General features: G+C 37.9%; 1 protein-coding gene across 1 annotated transcript; it reads left to right on the plus strand.

The window, feature by feature from the left end:
• Positions 1-82: 82 nt before the first annotated feature.
• zbtb45 (zinc finger and BTB domain containing 45) lies at positions 83-26,901 on the plus strand. Its single transcript, XM_033975643.2, has 7 exons — positions 83-336; positions 2,540-3,541; positions 10,657-10,912; positions 11,347-11,481; positions 17,241-17,381; positions 18,710-18,983; positions 21,773-26,901. The coding sequence occupies exons 2-7, from the start codon at positions 2,799-2,801 to the stop codon at positions 22,177-22,179; spliced, it is 1,956 nt and encodes a 651-aa protein (XP_033831534.1). The 5' UTR covers positions 83-336; positions 2,540-2,798; the 3' UTR covers positions 22,180-26,901.
• The last annotated feature ends 371 nt before the right edge of the window (positions 26,902-27,272 follow it).

Below are 27,272 nucleotides of genomic sequence, written 5' to 3' on the forward strand. Positions count from 1 at the left end.
TTCTTTGTTGAGATAACCAGAAAGTGTGTGGGTGTTTCTGCAGATAGTTTGCATGCAGCCAGCTGGCACAGTGCAGGTATTTGTCCTACTTTACTTTGGGTGTGATCAAGGGCTGAAACAGTTGAACAGAACCCGCCTGGCAGCATTCATGCACGGCTGTAGATAGGGGCAATAATCCGCAGTCGCACCAGCAGCTCCTGCAGTGCCCGATGCGCGTGGGTCGGGCTGTCTGTCTCGGTCTAGTCTACTGTTTGTCTGCAGCTCAGGTTGGATCACGGAGGGCTTCCTGCGGCATCAATCTGCCTCCAACACACAAGCGGCGGGCTGACACTGCAGGTAGGTAACGCATCTAACACGTTAATAACACCACACGAACAATGAGCTTATTACACGTAACGATACGTGCTCGGAACATAAAGAACCGGCAGCATGCTAACTTTGATAGTTGGCAGACGGTGACTGCTAGCCAGCATTGTAGCCACGTTAGCAAAGCTTCGTAGCATGAGGTGAACTCGAATAAATAAAAGGCTAGGCAACGTGCCAGCTAGGTTAACGTGTTAAGTGTGACTCCGTAAGGACTTATTTGTTAAAATTCTGCGGTTTGCACGAGTAAACCTGGATGCTTTTGCAGATTTCTGCGCGAGAGCTTGGGCGCTAATGTCAACAGCTAACGATAGCCACTGTTAGCTGCCAGCGCTTAACCAGTTTGTTCTTGTTGTTTGTGCGTTAAACCATTTGTTGTAGAGAACAGCGTGTATCGATGACACAGTGTGGTGGCTTTACTGTTTTTACCTTTACCTCGAGTCGTCGGGTTTGTAACGGAACTGTGTCATGTGCGGTGCATTAGGGCCACCCACAGAGCAGCACGAAACTGACCCGCGGCACGTGCTGTCACCACAGGTGAGTCAGGTGATGCGCCGAGACGTCCACGGCGGAGTGGGGACTCTTTTATGTGGGGAACTGTTTTTATCGAAATGTTCAGAATTATAATTATTCCTTGGGGCTTTAGGCCTGACGCGCGTTTTTATTGCCATATTGCCAAGAGACAGCGCGAGCATTGCCATAGAAGCCCATTTCTTAAAGGTGCAATATGTAACTTTTCTGTTGCCTGCTTGTCTTCATGATGTTTTCGGTTTGTCTGTAATGCTCCACAGTATGGTATTAAACTAATGAATCTCGCTTAAATTCTATTGCATTAAATACATTGAAAACATGCATTCATACTGTGAGCAGGTCTCCTCAGTCTCCACAGATCTGACCTGTAAAGTAGCCTGGTGGCAACTGCCTGTATCAATGGAGTTAGATCAGTTTAATGCTACACTACAGAACACTTCATGCAAAGTAATAACACCTCCACTGAGACAAATATGTGGAGAAAAGTTGCATATTGCACCTTTTAAAACACAAAAATCACATTGATAATTGTCATTGCACCTAGTTGTTAAGCACCGCAACAGTGTTGGAGTTTCAGACACTCATCATGATCATGTCCTAATTAAGTCATTATCATGTCATAATCATTCTGCCAGTTGCAATCAAAGAGTAACATAGCATGAATGCCTTTCTCTTGTGCTAATTAAAATAATAGGCTAAATGGAGCACAACCCACTTGAACAAATACATTTCTATGAACAGTGGCTATATTTACATACCAAAAATCTGATAATTGCCTGATTTCTAGAGTTATCAGATTATGAAATTGTGATGTAAATAGACCTGATGTGATGTGTGGAAAATCTGAAAGAAATTACTCACATGTTCAAGTTTTCACAAGGAACATTGTGTAAAAAGAGACAAACAGAAAATGTATTCTAAAATGTATTCTTTGTTTTCCAAATAAAACCGTTATTCTAAAAATCTATTGAAGAGACTGGAGCCATCTGCCCACCATGTAAATAAATATACAAATAAGCAACTGTTTTCAAAAAATGCCATAGTTTATACCAATTGTTTTGTTTAAGAGAAATTTACATAATGTGCTTCTCTATTACAACTACATCAGCGAATAACTAGGCCGGTCATAAAAAAAGAAATGAAAGGAAGTGAAAGTGAAAGAAATGCGATATGCAATGTGTACAAAATGCGAGGCCCTGTACAGTTCAAATGTTATGCAAGAAAGTCATTGCTTGTGCAAAAAATATGTGCCATAAATACTGACCCACTAGAATTATTGTAGTAATTACGGCTAGGCATTTTTGACAAAAAAAAATATATCTCAGTATTCTTGGGCTTATCCTGATACCAACATCCAGACAATAAATAATAATCTAAAACGTGTCTGTAATTGTGTTTGTTGAGGTTGAAATATCACAAATAAATGTAAATTTAATCACAAAAGTACAGAAATATCATAGGACTGTTTGGAAGATTATGTTACAAGCTCTTATTATAACCTTTTAAAATAAGTTTTAATCTATTAATATACTCAATTTTCAAATTTTGCCAGAACAACAATTACATTACAATACATCTTTCACTTCTAATAGTAATTATCATGACTGGCCACTCTACTAATCACTTTGTAATTTTGTTTCTACAGGTGACTGAAGCTGTACTCTCTCTCTCAGGACCACCCCCCCTGCCCCTCCCCTCAGCAGACTTCTCCCCCTCCTCTCGCCTCATGGCTGTGTGACGTGACAGGGCTCACCGTGGCCCATGCGTTGGACCCGTTTCCCTCCCTGTCCTCCTGCTCCCTCAAGCTGACGCAGAACCCTAGGCACCTCCCTCCCCTCCCCCACCCCATATCCCACCCGGTCCCCAGCGACTCCCCCCCTCCTCCGCCCACGCCACACGCTGCTATGGCCCCTGGCACGGAGACGGTACACTACATCCACCTGCACAACTCCAGCCAGTCTGTTTTGGAAGCTCTGCGCACCCAGAGAAGAGAAGGCCTATTCTGCGACGTCACTGTACGCATCCACGACTCTTCTCTCCGAGCCCACGCCTGTGTTCTAGCCGCTGGGAGTCCGTTTTTCCAAGATAAACTGCTCCTGGGTCACTCTGAAATCTCCGTCCCGCCACTAGTGCCCGCCGAAACGGTCAAACAGCTTGTGGATTTTATGTACAGCGGTTCCCTGGTCGTGCTCCAATCTCAGGCTCTGTGCATCCTCACCGCAGCCAGCATATTACAAATCAAAACGGTGATTGACGAGTGCACGCAGATCATTTCACAGAGGAAAGCGGCAGCGGGGGCAGCAGCGGCAGCGGCCGCAGCAGCAGCCAGTGGGGGTGCTATGCTCGGGGGTATCCTGCCCAAACAAGAAGACCGTGGAGGGGGTAAAGGCCGCGACAGCAGTGGGAGTTGCTCTGGAAATCCGGGCGGGTATCCAAACTTCTCCAACTTCATGGCCGATTGCGCGAGTAACATGTCGGGGATGGGGAACGGCGTAAATGTTGCGGAGAGCGGAGGGATGGAGCAGCAGAACGCCGTGAGCCTGATGGGGCTCGGAGACATGGGGCCCACAGGCATGTGCGGAGGAGACGGACTCGGGTCAGGACAGATGCTGATGAAGCAGAGCCCAACCTGCACACAGGATGTCCGGTAGGTGCAAAATTGAATACTAGGGGTCAAGAGTAACGAGATCCTATTGTCCCAGGGATGATCAGATCTTTTCACTGGGACAATCTCAAGACAGATACTGCCCTCCTCCCTTGTAACAGTCATTGTTTGAAAAATATGTAGCATCAGCGCATTTATCATACATTTTATTATTATGGTCATTTTAAAGAGCTTTAAGGGGAAAAGGGGTTCACATGCCGCACAAGTTGCAGAACTTTTGGAGTCCTTTGCAGACTGTCTGCTTACTGCAAAGTGCAAAATGCACATGTAAAATTCCACGTTTTATCTATGCAGAGGACAGAGGAGCAGGAGCTTTTTTTCCCATTACGTTTTTTTCAGTAGCCAATAGCATGTAGCACTGCTAACACAGCTAAGCTGGACTGGAACTGCTGTTACTATGTTCCACCTGCTTTAAACCAATCTGTCACAGTGTCACAGAAAACAATGCACAAATTAAAAAAACAAACATTGTCACTTGTCACAGACAAATCAAATACTTTTAACCAAGCGTCCACAGATCAAGTCAGTTAAGAAAATAAGCCCACAATTTATTAAAATAATTAAGAAATTATAATACAAGAAATGAAACTGTAAGTGGGTAAAGTAATAAATACAAATGTATATGTGCAGTAGAATATGTAGCAGAAATTACCTGGAAATACTTAATAAAAACATTGATATTAGCAATAAACAAAATTATTACCTTAAATTTAATTATATTCGGACAGAAGGAAATTTATTTAGTGAGGCTCAGTCTTTGATTTGGGATGGTTTTGGGACAGTCCCCAAAACAGTGGGCCTAGAGCTCTGTTGACTACATTTACCCCATTTTGCCTTCATGATTATGTTTGATTTAGGGCTGTTCAATTTTGGAAGAACAATTAAAGGGCCAGATACTCGATTGTAATTTATTCTTGTCCACATAAATGCTCATTACATCATACATTGTATGGTTAAAGCAGCTAAATAAGAAAAAACATTTAGATTGTAAAATATAATCTATTCATTGTGCATAGCATTGTTATGTTTGTGTCATAGTGCAATATCACAGTTGCAGAAAGGACTAACTGAGTCGAACTAAACAACTGATTCATTTTTTAATTGCGCTCAATCACATTTCATTTGATTTTTTTTTAAAGGTATATTTAGTTTTTTAATAACATTTTTTGCATTTGTCTCTTTTTCACATTACTTACTTTACTAATATCTTTATTTGTAGGTATGAATACTATCTAGAATTGAGTTTTGGAAAAAACATATAGGCCTATTTGTAATAATGTGAAGCAGTGACATTATGATGTCTTTTTTTAATTATAGTCATAACATCAGGAGTCATTCATTTAAACATTGCTGTGGTTTCAGTGCTCCAGAGTGCAACCAAATGATTGTTTTAATTGACAACTAAACAAAAAAAAGCCTTAATTCAGCTCTCGCCTCTGTACATACTAACGCTAGTCAGAGCTGAGACCGATGCGCCCAGGTCACACTCTGATGCACAGTGCTAAATGCACAGTGGACCTCATAAGTTGTTTTTTTTTCATCTATTTGTGAATGAGACACTGTATTTAAAGTGTTTTATTTACAAATGTGCAGATCCTCCACACTGTGTGTCCTTGTGTGAGGTGAAAAAGAAAAATCTAGACAACAAAAGATGTCACAGATCAACTACTGAAATTGAAGAGGTCTCACTCTGCACTTAAAGTGAACTGTAAAGATAATTAAAAGCACAGACCTCTCACTTTGACTAGTTTTTGAAGCTAATATTTATTTAATAATTTTTTATTGATTAAATTTATAGGCTTCTAACTTATTCCATATTAATGAAAACAAAATGTAAATTCTTAATGTTATTTGAGCAAATAAACATCTTTCATTATATATAACTAGTCATTATTAATATATTATTTTTACTATAATAATGTTGTGAAAAATAATTACAATTCTAGGTGAAAAGTAATCAATTTGCTAAGCCCGGTGAGTTTTGAAATACAGAAAAAGGTTTATTCTTTGTTACAGCAGATACAGACAGAACAGGGCCCATGTGTCCATGGGCCAATGTCTGGTCTGGGTCAGACTGACACAGATCAAATGCATTTAAAGACATACGATATGAATATTTTCTTCACAACATGAATATACTTAAATTTCCACTACAAATAATATTGTTTTTTTTGTTTTTTTCAAAGAAGCGTCAGGTTTTGGTGTTTTGGTGCACCCAGATCATGTTCCGGTGCACCAAAATGATAATCTTATGCCCGCTGGTGCACTCAACTCAAATCATTAGTCTGGAGCCCTGGGGTTTACTGTCAAGTGTTCAAGAATGATGTGCTCTATTGCTGTCTGACTCTTTCACAATAAGGCTCTTTCTGAAGCAGGAATATACAGAGACTTTTATTGTGTAAGAGTCATTTATTAAGCATTAGTCACACTACTAGAGCCTTGACATCTTAAACAGCGGAACTTGTTGAAGTTATCGTACTTTTGGAAGACTATTGCACATGAGAGGACATTTTGCAAATGTGCTCTGCTTTTTTAACATTTTCACGACATGGGAAGGCTTGGATGCTTAGTAACATTTTTACAACAACGACGAGAAAGACGCAGTGCTTGGATCCTCCTCTCCTGCTCTGTGTGTATGAAGTAAACACACACTCCTCTCATCCTCCGCAGCTCCACACACAGACATACAGAGCAGTGAAGGAGAATATTGCACACTCTGTTTTTTGTTTGAACCATGCACCAATCTCCTAAATTCAGCTGAAGTTGAAGCACGCTGATGGCCAAAATTAACATGCGATTCATTTGCGTAAAGATTTGTTGCCGACTCATGTTATGAAAGCAGATACAGGCCATTTAAAGTTGCACTAACTTTTCTGGTGGAGCGTATGCCACCTGCTTGTCTCATGGAGATGTTACGGGTTTTCCTGGTATGTTTTACAGTATGGCATTGAACATAATTATTCATACGGAGATACAAAAATAAATAAATAAATACACCAGACCAGAGGCTTATACTGTGTAGCTGGATTAGAAGGTTAGCAAAGTAACTTCGGGGTTAACACTGGTTTAGGGGGTACTACAAAGCTGCAACACTTTCTGTAGAGGGAGCTGTCTATGGTAGCATACCTTTAACTCATAACCTGCTCCAGACCGGGGTAAGTTCTTGGGTAAGATAAGAAAATGACTCTGTGACCAATCAGACATGAGAATCCAACTGCTATGAGCCCAGCGAGCAGCCGGAGGGAGAGACATGAGGGAAGCGATACAGTGCGTAATCTTTTATATCAGTGTCCACGGATTTATAAAGAGTAATGAAATTTAACGTGTTCATCTTAGAAGGTTATCCCTGGATTGAATATACATTGTTAAATCATTCTGCATTACACTAAGTACTTGCTATTATAATCTGTAAAGATTTAAAACTAAAATGTAGTTGCACATATTTGTATGAGGCGTGTTTCTTTAGACGCTGCTTTGCACAGACATAAGCGCCATTCATTCAGTCCACGGAGCTGTATGATGATGTCATATCTGTGTTTTATGACTTAAGTACATCTATATTGATGAATAATATTCAAATAGGCTATACTCTCCTTGGTGTAGCTTGTGTGGATGTGATTGGCCACTAAGTGGCAACTTCACTTGAATGCAGCAACTGCATTTCCTTTGGCTTGTTCTTTATTATTTCCTCAAATAGTTTGTGTTTTTGATTGGCAGTTCCTTGTGTGTGAAGTTCCTTCTGATTGGTTGGCGAACACATATGACTTAGTTTATGCAGGTAAGAGAGAAACTTACCCAGGATAAGTTCAGGCAGCTTTGTAGTGCAGGCATCTGATCTGAGGCATTTATAGTAGGAATACATGTTCTCTAAAGTATTTTGACCAATAAAAATAGATCTTGCATTTATTCAATTGCTGTCTAGTTTAATGCCACAGCACTAATGCTCTAACTATTATTATGCAAAACAGAGCATATGAACGGGATAAACCGGTAAAGTGACTTCAGTCTATTATACAGGTGATGATTCACATTCTGTTACAGTATTGCACATGATTGCTACAGGAGAATGACACGTGTACAGGGGTAGCATTGTTCATTGTACAGTCTAAGAGCAGCAGCAAGGAAAGAACTGCGGAACCTCTCCGTCACACAGCAAGGGTGGGTCAGTCTGTCACTGAAGCTGCTCGTCAGAGCCAGCATAGATATGAGTTTAGCCAGGACCCTCTTGTCCCCCACCTCCTGCACTCAGTTCAGAGGATACCCCTCTGGACTCCATTTTCTTCCTCCCCCTTCCTCCCCCCTTCCTACCCCCTTCCTCCCTCCTCCGTACTGGATGGCTGATGCCACCACAGAAATGCCCCCCTGAGTCTCCTCTTGAGGAAGAGCTGCTCTGGCCCTTGCTGCACAGTGCATCTGTAGTTGTGAGTCCAGTCCAGTTTGGTGTTTAGATGAACACCCATATGCTGGACCCCAACCAGAGAAGTTGCATGCACTTTTAGAGCCGTAGTTTACATTTAATTTCAATGAATGGGCACTCCTATTTTGATTTAGAGTTTCCATGATTTAATTTCAGCACAAAAGGAAACCCTGGTCCATCTTTATGTTTGAATTTGACATAAAGAAAACATATTTTGCAGTTTTTCTGGTATTACTATTAAACTATTGCATACATAGAGCATTATTTTAAATTAATGCTCTATGTTTGCAATAGTATTGATATAAAACAGGTCCATCGTGGTCAAAACTGCATAACTGACACCAGGTTTTCTGGGCCCTATGCACACTGAACATGGCAGAGGTGGGAGTGACCAAATTTATAAAATATGAAAGTTTAAAATAATATTACTCAAGTAAGTAACAGTTAAGTAAAAGTAAATAACGAAGTTGGATGTAAAATAAAATAAAAATTTAAAAAAATTTAAATCTGATTTAAGATGTAATCTGGCAGACAAAAAAAATGTAATAATATACAAAAATGTGTCTGAGGGTAAGGTGTATGTCAACATAAAGCTTACAAACTTAATATTACTCAAGAAAAGTATATTTTCATGTAAAAAGTCTTAACTCATCTGTACTTAAATGCAACCAACTGATGACTACCCACATCTGCAATGAGGCTGAACGGGTTTATAAAATAAATAAATAAATAAATGGTATTGACACTTATTGCTTATTATCATCTAGTCGGTTCAGTTCACAGTGCACATTTTAAACTTGTCCTAGAGAATTACAACTTTACAGCATAATGAAATATTAACTACCATAAAGTGCAAATATTACATGCATTTAAGAACACCTTTGTAGAGGCCGAAACTACAGGGTTATCAGTTTGGTACACAATAGGACTCCATGGGTAGACTGGGATATTTGGTCTTATCTTATATCTTATATTTAGTTCTGTGCAGTAAACTTCATATTGCCTAAATTGTCTATTGTGACCAGTCAAACTGCTATTTTGACTCAGTTGTAATTAAACCCGGAGTCCTATGTCCCTGGTGATGTTGTATGCCACAGTGGGATGAAATGAGATGTTTTGCTTTCAGATATTCAGTAGCTCACCTCTGCTGGAGCTGCTGCTATGCACTGCAGTAGATGACTCATAAAGTTTGTCTATACATTTTGCTGTAGGTACGTGCTGTTTAAGGAATATTGTGAAGACACTATTAATTCTGCCAAGTTTTTTGTGTCATAAATTGCTATTTCTATTATTAACGCATGGGAAGATATAGCATCAAAAGACTTACAAATATAGTTGACTTTGTGATGTATTTTTGTTTTAAATCTTGTTTAATAGGTGACTATGCAGTTCATAAATAAAGTTAGTAGGATGGTCAAAAGTATCAAAAATCAGATGCTTACCCATACTCATTTGAGCAAGTATCTGTCATGAAAAAACAACAACAACAAATGTAACTGGATACAATTTGATCTTTTCTGAACAGTTTCATCAGAACTGGTGTAAGACCACATGGTATAATAAATAACTTATTTTGTGTTGAAAATTACAATATTGTCTAAAAAAAGCTTTTAAGCTCTATTCTTTGAGTTTCAAATTTTAATATCATGACAACACCACTTAGTTTCAGTGTTAAAATTTCAAACTCAATTTTGGGATTAAGAAAAAGACTTAGAGGTCCTATATTACGCAAAATTGACTCTTGTGAGCTTTAAACCATGTTATAATGTTGTTACCTTTTGTTTCATTCACACATGTCTGAGTAACCCTGCATTATTAGTCTGTCTACATTTCCAAAGTTCAAAATCTTCTGTTCGACCTTGTGATTTCATGATGCAGTAGTCTTTAAGTTAACAGCTATATTTTACTTTTTGTTCAGTAGAGATAGGTAATTCCAAGGCTGAAATCATTCATATGATTCTAGTGAAGGTCTATGGGAATTAAAAACACAATGTGTGTATTACAACATGACATCACAAGGTGGAACAGAATGTTTTCTGTTTGAGAGAAGATTTATGTGTTGGAATATGCGTGAATGAAACAAAACATAACACTGGGTATGTTTTCATGAGGAAACATCATCATAATAGATCAGAAAATATGGGTAATATGGGCCCTTTAATAGTGTGAATATTGATATTTTCACAACAATAGATATTATTATGTCTTATACTATTCCTGATTTAGACCAAGACCATTCTAAGCTATACAGGAATGGTCCAGATTTATCCTATATCTGTGATTTTTTTCTGTATCAAAGCTTGTTGAAATAATTGTCTATTTTTAGTCTAGTTTTTAGTATCAATTAGTGTCTGAATATTGATTTTTTTGACAGCCCTTATAATTAAAACTAAACAATATTGATTTGTTTGGGTTTTTTTTTTCTGACCAGAGTGTGATTGTGATTCTATTTATGTTTTAATTCTCGGATTAGAAACATTAACTGCTAAACTAATACAATTATCAAATACATTTTAGAACATGTACATATTTTTTGAAAGTGCAGTCAATCTAATTGCACCTAATCTAATTTCAATAAGATTGCATTTGAGGAATCTTGCAGTCTTACTAGTAGTTTTTTCTCCAGTCTGCTTTGTCTGGTCAGATAAATGACCCTTAGCTCTTATATTTGTCCACACAGGTACAAGCTGCGTGACCTGTTAGCGCAGACGGCTAACGGTGCTAGTGGGGGTAGCACTGGAAACCTTTCGGGTGGCTGTAGCTCCGGGGTGGGCAGCGTGGACAGCATCAGCCGGGACAGTCTCCGCGGCAACGACCTCTCTGACGACCTGGTGGGCATGGACCGCTACAGCGAGGAGGAGGAGCTGGACCGCGAGCGCAGGGGAGATAGAGGGGCCGGCCACAGTCGCAAGCAAAGGCAGCCGCTCCGACTTCAGGTAAGAGGGGAGGGAGGAGGGAGAAGGGGAGGAAGAGGAGGGGTGAGAGGGGCTGGTTGCCATGGTTACAGCTTTCAGGCATGCAGAGCTGCAACGCGCCGCTTTTTCCTTTTCTGTTTCTGCTGGCTTTCCCTCTTCTCACTGCATTGGCGTATAGCGCTGAGATGTTTCGGCACTTTGCACAATCGGAGACAAGCCCTCATCCTAACTTCAACACCTTTTGCCTTGTTGTTCTATGGACTTCTGCATATTTACTGTAGGTCATTAAACTTGTTAGCCCCTGCTGCTTGCAAAAAAAGGACAACCGCAGGCTGCTCTTTCTCTTGCTGTCTTTGTCGCTCTCTCTGCTACCGTTGCTGCTACTGCTTCTACCTTCAGATGTATTTTCCGTGCTGTGTATTTTCTTTCTCTAAGCTGTACTTTTGTGTGTGCAGGTGCTGGGGGGAGAAGGCGTGGTGGTGAAGGATGAGGGGGTCCAGGACACTGATGGGTCGGTGTATGCGCTGGAAGACGGACGGAGAGAGGGAGACCACCAGGATGCACAAGAGACCATGGCAGGATTCGGACAGGTGAGCCTCAAGCAAAAACTAAAAAGCTAAGAAAACTAGTATACACCAAAGAGACTAATTTAAATAGATTAGGACAGTGTTTCCCAAATATAGTACATTATGTTGCAGTTCAAATATCAATTTCATCCACATTTTAGAAAGCAATTGTGTAGACCTTTTTCTGGCTAAAAACATTATTCATTTAAAACTGTATACGCAAAAGAGACATGTTCTAATTTAATTCATTAGGACAGTATTTTTCAAACTGTGTTGCGTTCTGCTGTAAATATCGATTTAATGCGCCTTTTTGTCCTCTTTTGTGTTTAGAATTAGTAAAGCAATCATGTAAACCTATTTTAGATCTAGTTTAGTCCTAGTTTAGACCAGTTTTAGGCCGGGTTACAAGAAACCATTGCAGGATTAGGACAGGTGAGCCATATCTAAAAAAAAAACTAAAAAAACTGCTTTATGTAAAAATGTATGTGCAAAAGAGACATTTTCTAATTGGTACCTTGGTAACACTTGAAAGTAACCACACTTTTGATAGCCTTAATAAAACATGAACAAAGACTTAATTGATAATGAACAAATAGTTTATTAAGGCTCTGTAACTACCTAATTAATACCATAACTCATAATCCTAATTTCTTAATTAAGTTGTTACTAAGTCTGAATCATTATTAATAGTAAAGTAAATAGTAAAGTATTTGTTAATTATAAATGCAGTCTTTGTTCATGCTTTATTAACTTTATTTAAGGTGTAATTATTGTGGTGTTAAGGTGTTATACATTGGGACATTGGGCAGTGCACTTTACGTTGCAGTTCAAATATTTGCTGAATTTAGAGTCAATGTTATCCACATTTTGTCAAATTTTTGTGTTATAACCGGTTTTGAACTAGGAAAGCAAGTAGACCCATTTTAACCCACTTTAGTCCTAGTCTAGACCTGTAATAGTCTGGTATTAGACCTGGTCATTAATAGGATACTCTAAAAATAAATAAATAATATACACAACAAAAAACACACACATTAGGAGATACATATATTTAACATATATAGGAGGTGACACCATCTCGTCAAGTTGCAAGGGCAGTAACAAAACCTGTATTTGAATAAATGCTAGATATGTAGATAGGTTTAATGCCATATATTCAAACATTCCTGGCAAAGCAATGACATTTCCATGGAGACAAGCAAGTGTAGGTATCTTGCGCCAGAAAAATTACATAGTGTACCTTTAAAAAAAATCACACAGTTTTTAGGTTCTTATGCAACTCAACCACTTTGCAAAAGAAAAGTATACTTGGTGTAAGGCTGTACAATAAATGGGATGTCAATGTAATGCAACTTATTTTTTGAAACTTAATTTACTGTATAGCATTAGCCTATGTGAATAATATGCAGTAATTCCCGGTGGCTCCATGCTGAAGTGAAGGAGAAGCAGTTGGATTCTGCCGCAGCCTGCTGTACTCTGCAGACTGTACCAGAAACATCTGCCACACAGAGAAAGAGACTCCACTGTCAGAGTCCTCCAAAGTGAGGCATTCAGGTGCAGGGAGGGAGATGCAATTTAGAGGCTAGAGACATCAGACACAGTATTTCCCTTTAATAAAAGGAGATAATAATAACATGAGACACAGTGGATAATCATTTATCCAATATTTTTTTCTAAACTGCAATAAGTTTAAGCAGAAAATCAGAATAGCATTTTGTGTGGTTGCTAAACTGCTATTATGAATGCTGCTATTGCTTAGGTAATACTTTATCTTCATGGTATCTATATCTATCTATATAAACCTGTTAACAATGTAGTTTAGACCTCTATAATTAACTTCTGAAATCTGTCAAATTCTTTATTCTCAAATTTCCTGGTTTAATATCTGCTTTTAAATTTCAAACATTGCAAATCTTATCACAGTTAGGACAATACATACTAATACTATTCAGCCCAGCTATTGGGGTGGGCAATAGGTAAAAAAAAATATGACACAATTTTAGATTTGATTTTATCACAGTTCAGGCAGTTTGTATATTTTTTGTGCCATTAAAGGGTAACTAAAGCCATGTGCTGCTGCTGAGCGTTCACACTTCACTGTGATTGGTTAAAACCACCTGTCAGTCACTCAGAGCATGGTGGGAAAGTGTCTGTTTGACCAAAAAGCTGCACTAGACAGAAAACCACTGAATCATGATAAGCTCATCAAAATACCATAATGTTGCATCATTAGATCACATTTAGATGTTTTTTTTTTTTCACCATAGCGCCCAGCCCTAAAGAGATTCATGTCGTTTTCTATAACAATAGACATGTTTTGACTGCTTGTCTGCAGTCATCCTCAGTAGAGTCGCATGATGTTGCTGGGAAGACGTCACAGTAAAATAAAACATCTAACTGCAATATTTCTTACAAGCACTGCGATTGAACAGAATCTTATTGAAACATAATTCACAAATCAAATCACAAAGTTCACATGTTAAACGCAACCAGAGGAAGTGACAACAAATGACATGAAATATGAAGAATATTTTTGTTGTTTGCAGAGGAAATTATTCTACTAAAAAAACTGCAGTCTTTGCGATTTGGCCAATTGCGTTAAAATTGAAATTTGAATTTGATTAATCTTGACATAAACAAATCAAATTTTATGTTACATTCAGTTTTTATTCATCTAGTTAATCCCTGTTTGTTACTAGTTTTGATATAATATTACATAATAGTTGGCAACATCTCTTACATGTGATATTTCATGTGTATGTACATTAATCCAGCCCCTCCCTTTTTGGCAAAACCTCCTATTATCTCAGCTTTGGGACATATTGTACAACACTGAAAAGTTGCATGACAGGTCTAACCACAACATGCTATCTTTGGTGGGTGAAAGTAGTGTATGTTGTGTATGCAAATAATGTCAGGCACTCTGTATGTATGGATGTACGAGAGGAACAGGAAAACTACCTCTGCTCACATAAGACTGTCAAACAAATTTAAGCTAGTTTGAGTGTATGACTAGTATGTGAGGACAGACGCAATGCAGTTTGTAAGTATTCAAAAATTACTTAAACTCTGTATACTTGTGAAGGTGGCCCTATCTCCTGCTTGTTCTTATAGAAATGTGTTTGTTTGGCACTGAATGTATATATCTTGCTTTTAGTATTTTATAGTTGGTTTATTGCTATGCATTTTACTTTGAGTGGCTTCACTTTTCCAGAGATTTGACCTGTAACATACCCTGGTGCTTGTTTCCATTGATATAGACAAGTCTAATGCCATACATTGGGATATTCCAGGCAAAGCTGTTACATCTCCATGTAGACAACCCAAAGTGTTACATAGTGCACCTTTAAGGAGACTATCTGATTGTATTTTCTTCTCTGTTATAAGGTTATTAGGTTCAAAAGCAAGCTACAGCAGCACAGTGGTTAGCAGCATTACTGTAAAAATGTGGTGTGTGGAATTTGCATGTTTGCATGGGTTTAGTTCACTGTATATTACAACAGTATAAGGATCCTATAGTTTAAGGATTAAATGGGCTGTCCAGTTAATTAAATTTTAACAAAGATTTATTCATTTTTTAATAATCATTGAAGTTTTTTAACTTGTCATTGATTGTCAGTAAAAGCATGTGGTTTCAATGACTTTGGACAAAGAAATTTGAAGATTGTTTTGTGGTAAATGGCTATGATTACAAGTATAGTTTATGTTCAGAAAATTAATATTAATATTTCTGTAATTACTGGACCATGTGTAAATTTATGTAAGTTTATTTTATTTTCAGATTGGCTTTATTAGACAAAAAAAATGACATTTAATTCTAGTTTTTGTAATTTTATTTTTGATGTTTGGCTTATTATGGTGTAATAATAATGTAGCAGGTGCAGTAGATGGTAAGTAGTACTTAAGACTATTGAAGTATCGCTCCAGCTTTATAGGTTCCGATTCTGATACTATGGCCCAAGTATCTGCCGATACCCAATATCAACCGATACCAGTGCAGAGACTGAAAACAACTTTTATGTCCATAAAACTAAAATAAAAAGAGACAAAACTGATCCAGTGTGTATGTAGCTGTTTATTCCTCAAGTAACTACAGAGCAATTTTTTATAAATAAAATTCAAACATTATGAGACTTTCTGGACCAGCTACAAGCAGTAAATAGTCAAAGCAAGCACATTTTCCAGTATTGGCCTGGAACAACTGCTGGAGGGCAGAGACCAGTAAATAAAAGACCAGATAACAGAATATTGAGTTATGGTTGTGTATTGCACAAAATAATGTGAAATTAAGTAACCTTTATATTTACTGTGCTGAAACTCAAAATAATACCAGTAAATCAACCAAATGAAATCAAATAATGGAATCAAATAATTGTGTGTAATTCAGCATTATTGAAAGAGTTTGAGGTGGCTTTGGCCAAATAAAAAAATGCAGGTCTCCCAGTTTGATTTGGAAACTCGGGGAACAAGGCCATGCACCGCACAAAAGTCATTGATTCATTGTTCAGTTTAAAATGTCCATACGTGCAAATGATCCAGAGATTTGGTTTATGGAGTGGTTGTGTTAGCTTTGAGTAGTGGGAGAAAAGAACAGGCTGCTGAGCCTCGTACCAGACCGTGGTTATAGCTGTAAACTCCATTTGACCCAACACAGGGGATCTGGCCTATACAGAACAAACGAGGCCATTCAAATTTTACACATCCCTGGGTACAAATAAAATAGTAACATAGTAATAGGTACCAATACACAAAGGAGCTAAGGGTAAGCTAACATTAGCATACCAGAAAACATTACAAAAATATTCAAAAAGCACAGAATTCTTAATCAACTCATTTTAGCGTGGGTTAGCATCTTAGCATTAGCATGCTAACATTGGCATACTGGTTAGCATTAGCTTCATCAATGTTTTTTTATTTATTTATTTTTTTAGCTTTATTTTTTTTTTTTGCTTTCTACCATATTATAGCGTTCAATCTTCAAAAACATGCCTGAGGAGGTTTTACATGTCACCCATGCATGTTTGAGTATTTTAGTGATATCTCATGTATGTCATGCATTCTCCAACACGACAATTTTCCATAAATTTACAAAGGCATGATATAAAACCCAATAAACATAATGGTTTGGTTCTAAAGAGGGTTTAGAACAATGTCTCAAACCTAGTGCGTAATGAATCAGCGATTTGACACAAAGCACAGGCTCTTCAAAGCACTGCTTCTAAACACCATTCGTCAACGCGGATGTCCTGCACAGTTCCCCGACGCACCTGACAGCCAATCAGAAAGCACCTTGGCCAAAAAATTAGTAGACGCCAAATTTCCGCTGAACGCTAAGGCTGTGATTGGTTGATCCACAAAGACAGTTGTGATTAGATTTGCAATTCATGTTTTATATTTTAATAATGGGATTCAAAGTTCATACTTGCGACCAGGGGTACTGACAAAAAGACAGACATATGAACTGAAAAACTAATACAAGAATCACATTTCAGAACATGTTTGTACAGATCTGAACTACAGGATTAGGACATTTTATGCAGAATAAGACAGGATGTTTTGTTGTTTGTGGAGGAAATTATGGCACTAAAAAAAACTTTAAAAAGTGCAGCTTTTGCGATTTGCTAATTGCGTTCATTCAAATTGCAATTTTGATTCAATGGCTGATCTTGCAGCCCTATTTTCAATGTGTTCTTGTTGTTGAAATGTTCTCACCAGCTGCTGTTGTGATAAATTATTTCACTTGCATGTAATCCAATTTTGACATCTGTTTGTTTTTTCTGTAGGATTTCTACGATGAACAGGGCGTGTTTTCTGAGAGTTTTTGGCCTCAAAGTGAACCAGCTCAGCCCATGCAGTTTAACCCCAGGGGGCGTGTCAATAAGCCCCTGACTCCGCCTCCAACCTCACAGTCCATGACTAACCCGGTAAAATAAATACTGTCATGTCCCTCATGCATTATATGGGTAATGTAATCTAGGAAACTCATTGACAAGAATATGTGTGTCTGTGTGTGCCGATAGTTCTCTCTCTTTTCCGAACTGACACTTTGATAAAAACAAGCAGGTTTTTTTTTGTTGCTGGTCTAAACTGCGCTGAAGTTAACTTATTCATAGTCAGTAACTTAGTTCAGACTACAGGAGCAGTTAAAGCAACCGCCTCCGTGCTGCCTCAGAGCACATGTGCTGTTGGAAGTAAGAGCACGTGACTCTAGGGCTGCATTCAGGTGCAGTACAGCGTCACAGATACACAGAAAAATTACTCCACAGATAAATATTGATGCGATAAATATAAAAAATATATCTGTCTGTAAACTGGATAAAATGGTTCTGATATAGAGTCTAAGATTTATAACGAGGTATAACATGGGCGTGGATTGTTGGCCCATAATAGCTAGATTTAGATCGATAGCCGATGTCTCCAAGTCCACATATCGGCCCATAATATCGGCCAAACGATATATCAGTCAGGCCCAAGCCTACTGTCATTGTGGTAAATGTGCATAAATAGGCAGACAATGCAGTTTTATTTTTATAGCATAATTTGTACTCAAAGTAGGTTTGTCAAAAGTATCGAAACACTAATCGATACTAAAAACCAGTATTGAAACAACAAACAGGTATCGATACTAAAAAAAGTCACATTCACAGGAATGACTCTTTCCTGAGTAGCTTCATCTTGAGCTGTATCAGAACAAGTATAAGACCACATAGACTAGTATACGCCCATGGACCACTATGGAACCTAAGTGGACAACTGAGGGATTAAACAGATATTATCAGATTGCCACATAATAATATATAAGAAAGTACTACGATTTAATGTTGATTGTTCGATTGTTCTTATAGTCATCATGGTATGAGAATCGGTATTGAGCATTGAGTCTATTCCTTAGGTTCAAAATGGAGGTTGAAATTTTAGTATCATTACACACATTGTGATTACAATTAGATTAGCTGGATTCAGTTCTAAAATATGTCGGCTAAACTATTAGAGCTTCTGCAGTTATTGTGTGATGATGTCAAGAGCCAGTTTTTTTCTATTGATTAACTTTGCCATGAAATATCCAAAAGGTAAATGCACAATGTAGGTGACTAGACCCTAGAACTCACTGTATTACAACAAAAATCTGCATTTTAATAGTCATTATTTCAACTGCCCCAATGTGTATTAAAATTATTGTTGTGATGTTTCTTCTCATAATAATCTTGAACACCAAAATTTGTTATTGTGACATTCCTATTCTCTTCATTAGCTCCTGTTCCAGTACCCAGTGAGCCAATCGCAGCCCGCTCCATATTTCGTGGGAGGACCAATGACGGGGATGGACAGCATGGCAGGGGCGGAGCCAAACCAACAGGCCCCGCCCCCTGCTCAGATGCCGCCGGTCCCTCCCCCTTCCACCTCGTCCTGTTCGGCGGGGCCCTCTCCTTCGTCGCAGGGATCGGAAACCTCATTCGACTGCACGCACTGTGGCAAATCTCTGCGCTCGCGGAAAAACTACAGCAAGCACATGTTCATCCACTCTGGTGAGATGCCACACATATTTCACACATATTTCACTGTCTGGTAGGACAGATATGGCCTAAAATGTTTGTAGTTGTTTTGGGCTATTTAAAGATCCTGTATGCAGTTTTCTTCCATGTATTTGTGCAAAATTTTCCTTGTCTCAGTACAGATATATTACATTAGCAGCTCTTTAGGTCAAAATAAAATCAGCTGATCTGTTATATTATGATATTTCATGTCATCCTTATATATGTCACAATATGACTGGCGATATGATATGGCCCAGTCCTAATATCTGGAGGTTATAGTAAAGGTAGGTTAAAGATATACAGGATGTGCTCTGGTTTGAAACCAGCCTTCAATTACATGAGTACAAGTTTGCTCTTCTCAGCTTGTATGAGTGTACCATTTGAAAGCTCAGAACAGGCATGTCCAAATTATGGCCCAGGGGCCAAATGTGGCCCTCACGCCAATTTTTCTTGACACTGAGGCTTTTAAATTTACCCAAATTACTTAAATCAGTACTACACTTTGTTTGCTTTTTAATCTTTAAAATCCAATATCAAACATTTGACTAGTGTGTCCCATTGAAATTCTAAGCCCCAATACAGGTCGAGTGGCTCAGTCTAACCTGTGTTAAATTCATTTTAATCATTCACTGTATTGACCAGAGGTTACATTAACTCTTATCAATCAGAGACAGATTATTTTCAGTTGTGACTGAAAAGTGAGTTTTTGTCAGGTTGAATAGATAATGGCCTATATTTGTACATAGGATAGCAACATAACCTCCCTCTCTCGTTTCAGCCTTTTAGTGCCGCAGTGGACACGATACACATGTGTAGCATAACATGGGCAGAGAGCTAGTTTTGATCATAAAAACAGACAAGAACAGAGAGGAGTGTGACAGCAGGAGGATACAAATACTTGCAGGTGCTTGTACGTGTCGGTGTGCTCAGCAGGTAAATTGCAGAATATTTTCCTGCGTTACTGTGCTTTTAATAAACTACTAAGTTTAAAGGGATGATAAACAAAGAAGCATCCATTTTACATGTGTAACAAAGAAATCTGACTTCTTAGTGAGAGCGTGATTAGTTTTTTGCATTTAAAAAGCCCCAGAAGCACTTTGTGTAATCATCTGCCACACACATTCTGGAAAAATGTGACAGATGACATGATGATTTTTTTAAATTTGTTTGTCACAATAACAGATTTGAATTATCTGTACCGATCCCTCTGGTATTGGCCACCAGTTAGTGGCCCCCAATCTTCTCTCACATCATCTGTGTTTCATTTTGTAGTCAGTTGATTTAAAAAGTTTGAACATTACTGGTTCAGAGCCGCTGACAGAAGCACAAATAAAGATGCTGGGATTTTGGAAGTGAGCATTCTAATCTGAGTCAACCTTTTATGTCTTTTTTTTTTCTCCAACTGTAATAGTTATAGGATCAACTACTTGACCATTGTGTGAAACAAAAAATTACAAACTGGGTAAATTAAGTTGGGTGAGATTGTTTGAAGAGTTATGTTTTGTCTTCTCTTCCTCTGCTCTTACTGTATTTATTTATTCACGTAGATTCACAGTTTTAAGAATTTGGGCATTTGCTACAATTATATAGACCTATAGAGCTAAAATAGGCTTGATAAAGTAAGACTGAGTTTGCGAATAGGCTATGCAGTAGTAGCAGCAATCCATAAGTTCTAACTTTTCAGACTCACTCAAACTCTTAAGTGCTCTGCAGTAATTTCACAGCTGATAGTACTTAAGGAAGTTTCTCTGTTTTGTTGGAAGGACGACCTCAGGGCCTAAACTCTTATAGCGTTTACATTACATTTTACAGCCGGCTGTTCTTTGTGAGCTCAAGCTGTGCAGGAATACTTCCTTTAAGGAGACATATTGTGCAAAATCGACTTTTCAGAGCTTTTAAACATGTTATAATTGTTCTCCCTTTTCATTTACCCTCTCAAAGTTGTATTTATTGTCTTGCATTCAGGACGCCATTTGTCTGTTCTACCCCAGTTTTTACCGCCACTGATACACGCCCACTGCTCTTTACTTACGTCATTCTCAAATTTTATTTCTTAATGCGTGTAGGATTCTGCAGTTTATTGCGACTTACCGTACTGGGGCATGTGGAAATAGATTCAACAATAGGTTACATGGTAATTATTATAGCAGCAAGCAGAATATGTCTTAAAGTCTTGGATTCTAACGAATGAAGAAATATTACATTTGCCTTAATTTAATGTCTGACACTATGTCCTTTTTAAGCTCTCATAAGTGCAAAGTCGCCCTAAAATGGTCTCTTTATTGAATCAAAGTCTTACTGTTCTTTAGTACACCTCTTGAGCAAATATCATGTTTTTGTCATGTTTTTTGTAGCTCTGCCTGTTCCTGTAACAGTTGCTGCACATAGGCCTGTCACAATAACAAATTGGGATATATTGTTGAAGAAAATATAGAAAATAAATGACAATATTGAAATGCTACAGACACAACGATCCAAAAGTAGGAGTGCCCCCCTAGAAATATATATATATTCTAAAAGTACAATATTGTTAAATCATGAGTTGCAATAAATAAATAGCACAATGATACACCTTGGTATTTAAATATCTTGAGTCAATTTATTTATTCACTCAGATCTTATTGTAGTACAGACGGGTTCCCCTCTAATACAAAGAAAAAGCATCCACAATAAATATGGACCCCAAAAATGATTGTTTCAGGTATCATTTATTTAATGTTAGGCCTGTTAATGATTTAATCCTATATCGGTTTAACAGCACACGTTTTTACCCTGTGCAGGTCAAAAACCTCACCAGTGCTCCATCTGCTGGCGGTCCTTCTCACTGCGCGACTACCTCCTCAAACACATGGTGGTGCACACAGGCGTCAGGGCGTTCCAGTGCTCCATGTGCGGCAAACGCTTCACTCAGAAGAGCTCCCTGAACGTGCACATGCGCACGCACCGAGCCGAGCGCACCTTCCAATGTAACGTGTGCCACCGCGCCTTCACCCACCGCACCCTCCTGGAGCGCCACGCCCTGCAGCATGCGCACCACAGCGCCCCCCAGGCCCCGGGACGAGACATGACCTCACCAAGCACCAAGCACAGTCCCCCGGCGCTGGGCGGGCCCTCAGGTATGGCCCCGAACCAGGGCATGGTCGGAGGCATGGCCAACATGCCCAGCCACGGGGCGCCCACCTCTTAGGCACAGGATGTGATCACACAGGGGAGAGGGAGGGAGAATGTAGACATCTTTAGCCCAAAACTAGAGCCATGAAAGAGAGTAAGGACAAAGCAAGTTCTCTGCTGCTCTCAGTAGTTCCGTGTCATGTCCCTAAAAATGAAGATTATACTTTGATTTACAGTAAATGGAAAAATACCCTGAGCAGCCAGACTCGTTCACTTTATGAGGTGAATTATAAAAAAAAATGTACCAGTTTTTAATCTGAAGAATATTATGTTTTTAATTGGCAGGTTCTGGTACGATCAAAAAATAATTATAAACAATGAATCTTGTCAACAATTGCACTTAAATTTAGATTTTTACCTATAGGCAAGGCTTATAGACCAGTGCATTTCACATGTAGCAGTCATTGGTTGTTGCCAAAATGAGAGGACTTATGGGCATCAAAACTTGCAACACTCTCTTTCAACAGCTCTTATAAGAATTTTGTTAAATACATAGATACCACTGGATCGCCTTATTGGGCAGGTCAACACAATGTAATGTTTAACCACAACTTTTGTGAAGAATTTGAAATCTCATAATGTGTATGTACCACTGCCAATATTATATGACTGCACAGTTGACCTGTCCAATATGGCATCCACGTAAGTACACTTAGGACACTGTTAGTCAAATTCAGCCTCATTCTTGTAGTGGGAACAGCTAAAGACACATTTCAGGGTTCCTACAAACAGGTAACATGTACATTTATAAGATCTTAAATAGGAAATTGCACAAGATATTTGGGAAGAAACCCCTTGAAAAAAAGTAATCTTCAGGTCTGTGTCCATTTTGACAGTTCATTCCTTCAATAAAAAATTATATTAAACACTTTATTTTGTTACAAGCACTATTTTATGTGCAGTGACCCAAAGAACATTTTAGCTAGTATAAGGCATCTAGTGTAACTGGCACTTTTTCCAAGTGAGGTGAGCTGAAAGCTGTTTTAGTAGATTAAGAATAATGGAGTAATTATCTTATTTTTATCAATTTCATAATTAGGTGTTTACATTTTAATAATATATTGCACTGAAAAGAGTATTATTGTAGTAATATTGTAGCCTTCAAATCTGTCAATTGTCTCAATCTGACCATTACTTAGTTATATATAATTTTTTATAGATTGTGAAAAGGCAAGTAAATGTAATTGGATTATTGCACTATTCTAAATTACATTGATATTGCATTACATTAGAATGGGATTTGCTGCTTGGGTTGTTTCTATTGTCTAAGTTGTCAATGGAAAGCTGCCTCTAGCCCTACCTTTTATTTATTTTTTTTACTTATAGACAGCATACAGCAACATAACTGCTTGTATATTGGCTCAAAATAACGTACTCTGTGTAAAATTACATAGATATTCATAGAGATACCTCCTTGCTGCATGTGCAAAGCTCTCATTTTAACTATAGCCTTCTATACATTTTACTGCAGTCACAGTGGTGCCGAGTTGTCATGGAAACCATACTGTAAGGAAAATGTTCACTTTTTTGCACGGACTGCATATATCCCAGCACTTTTCCCCTAAAGAAGGAACTGAAAAACTCAACATGGACACGGACCTTGTTTTTTAAGATGTAAATTGTAGTTTTAAAAGAAAAAAAACGTAGCCGTCATTGCTCTGTGTTGTGACATTAATGCTGTAACCATCGCTAACAATCATAAATGCTAAACAGCCATAGAACGTAGGCTATATTAAAAAAAATAGCCAAATATAATAGTTTTTTGCGAAGGTTAAGAGTAGGAACCCTGTTTAAGACACCTGGAGTCACCAAAGAGGTTAGCAACATAAAGCAGTCGCGAAAAGGGTTAACATAATGGGGGTGAGAGGGGGCAATGCTAAAAACAAGCTTCATTCACAAATTCAACAAATTCAGGATCAAAAAGCAAAAGATTACAAGATAAAAATGGTTTCTCTTTCTTGTGTAGCAAAAAAACCTCACCCACGCAGTTTGCAAATTTATTATATAATATGCCTCATTTTGTGGTTTGATGGTCCATGAAACCTCACATACGCAAAAGTCTTAAGAATATTTAGAATAGATTATATTTATGAAAGACAGGTGTAATCTATTTTGACGGTCGAAAGAGGTAATGTTTATTCTGCCTTGCAACAAAACAGTAATACTGATTGTAGGGATTAATTAGTCAGTGACGTCTTAAGGAACCCATTTTTTTATGTGAACTAATTATTTTTTAAATATTTGGATAATAAGAATTTAGATGGATAGGGAGTGAGTTATCTGGAGCTTTGTAGTGACTGGACAGTTTTATCTGACATACATAGTAGTTGTTTTAAGTGCATTTCACAGCCACATAAGAATACATTAAAGCAGACCTATTATGCAAAATCGACTTTTCAGAGATTTTGACCATGTTATAGTTGTTTCTCCTTCTCATTTACCCTCTTGAAGTTATTTTTGGAGTGATTCATTAATGTTGCAATCTTTAATCGCATGTTGTGATGATGTTTATGGCAACATTAGCTCCCATTGGGCATTGTAGTTTTCTAAGGCGGATGGTAGCGGACTTGTTTCTTTATTTTAGATGAATATTGCGATTTAAATTGTGTAAATTATAACATACTGATCCACGGGTGTTATAGATTTCAACTATATAGCAGACATAAGCACAGTAGGTCTTCTTTAAGCTCTTACTTTAGATCCTCCACATAATACATTTTGAATAGAAATAAATGCATATATAACATTAAAAATCCAGGGACAAAGTACTATTGTAACTAACCAAGGCATTAGGTATGGAAATATGTTGTAGTAGGTCTATTATTAAACTGGTTAAATGTGAAATAGCCAGAGCAGCTAGTTTTTCTGACAGCTGTCACATAGAAGCCCATTAGCTGTAATAATAATGGTATGCCGGTAACGTTAGCATTAGCGCTACACCGCAGGGATAGTTGTTTGATCAACTGAAACCTGTCAATCAAAGCATAATGTGAAACTGCAAGGCGAAAGAATATAAATTAAAAATTCAGAAAAAGTGACACATATTACAGAAAAACTAAGTGTACTTGGTCTCTTCCACACGGGTATTTTCTACAGTTTTATAAGCAGTTTTTTCTTTGGGTCACACATTTTACTGTTATCCAACCATTACCTCTTTTAACATAAGCTGACCTCTTGTGCAATATTTTGACTGTGGCCAAAACAGTGTTGGTGCTAATACTATTAAATAAAGGACCTGCATGTACACATATATAAACCAGCCAAATCATTATGACCAGTACAAATCTCTAAAATATAGTATTATATATATATTCATGGGTTTCAGTTTTCTAACTAATGAGATAAACTATAGTAGATCTTCTATAGATATTAGAATTGTAGGGTACTTTGTGGGGTTACCTTTTTTGTTTTTTTTTACTCCACAAAATGTTTCAAGTTAAAATTGCTAAACTTCCTGGAGAATAGGTTATCTGAACATGGTGTAGAAAAATATTTGTAATATTTTCAGATGGAGGACATGGTTCTACATAACTATATGTTTTTTTGAAAGAAATACCCAAACTTATTGTCCACAAACTATATTAATTTAGCATAATTTAATTTAATTTGGCATAAAGTAATTAATTTGACACAAATACATTCTGTGATTAAATAATGGCCTGACTTCTTGAAGATATTGTAAAAAAAAAAAAAAAAAAAAATTAGTTGGATTAGTTTGTGTTGATTGAGAAAAACTTGAATTGTATACCAGTGTTTGCTTGTATGGATAGGCCTAGAAATTACAGATAAATCAGCCATAAACCAGGACAAAAATGTAAATTAAAAATGAAATGTTTTTCATAACCCCACTAGAGATTATTATCCTGTGAAGTTTTATCAAGAGTTTAGCATGAATTTATGTAAAATCTATGTGAAAGATATGATACAAAAATGTATAAGGGTGAACCTGTATGAATGTAAACAATGAGTTAGCAATAGGATGGACTAAACGGGCAATTATACATTTCCCTTTGAGTGCCAACATTTTATTCTTTTAAAAATTTAAACAGATGTTTCTATGATTGAAATTTAAGATAAAGTAATAGCCACCTATCATCACAAATTAATTATAATGACTTAAGTTATGATACACTGGTTTTGGGCAAGTAGATGAACCAGGACCAAACTAAGTCTACATGAGGAATAACCTGGGCTTAAATCAGGACAAAACCAGGACAGCACATCCTTAATTAATGATAATTTGCTACCATCAACCAATATAGATTATTGTAAGTATTCAATACAAGCACCAACCACTTTGCCACTGTGCATCATGAAAACCTATATATTTATCTTGAAAACCTGGTCATAAAGTTGTGGCTGGTCAATGCAAACCGTTACTCTTCCTATATTTTCAATACGATGCAGTACTATAGGAACTCAACTCAAGAGTATGTTTTATCACTGCCTAAGTACCTCACTCACACTCATACACAAATACCTCCTCATGTACCCTCAACAGACCACTTACAAGATGTTTTTCCCTAAAATGTGTTGCTTTGAAAACCATACAAGGACTGAAAATATATTTTAAGCCTGTTCACAAGCCTACAGGGACTTCACAGATTTACAGATCCTGAATTTGTTGAATTCAAGTGAATGAAGCTATTCCGAGCATCGACAAAGACACAGTTGTTGAATGATGCTATGAAGAAGAGCAGAGTAGCGTAGTGGAAGCTCTAGCATAACGTAGTGGTGGTTGGGGGAGGGGTGTTGGGAGGGGTGGGGGGTGGGGGGGGGGGGGGGGGTTGGGGGGGTTGTGGTGGGATGGGGGAAGGTGGGGAAGGGGGGGAAAGAGGGGGAAGGGGGGAGGGGTCCAGTGTTGTGAATGACCTTCACCTCATCATCAAAACAGCTTTTAACATTTTCCACGGCGCCTCCGGTCGGCCCCAGGATCATATACCTCGAACCAGGATGGACACTATCCTCCTGAAATGTTTGGGAAACATTTCGGCAAGTTTTACACATCCACACACACCTATGATTACCTCTGTGGTCCAAAGACAGGCATTGTGCTCCACATCTGTAAGCTACATCCGAAACAGTGAAAGCTAAGATAGTTTACTAAAT

This window comes from Periophthalmus magnuspinnatus, chromosome 1 (genome assembly GCF_009829125.3).
Source record: "Periophthalmus magnuspinnatus isolate fPerMag1 chromosome 1, fPerMag1.2.pri, whole genome shotgun sequence".
Taxonomy (NCBI): domain Eukaryota; kingdom Metazoa; phylum Chordata; class Actinopteri; order Gobiiformes; family Gobiidae; genus Periophthalmus; species Periophthalmus magnuspinnatus.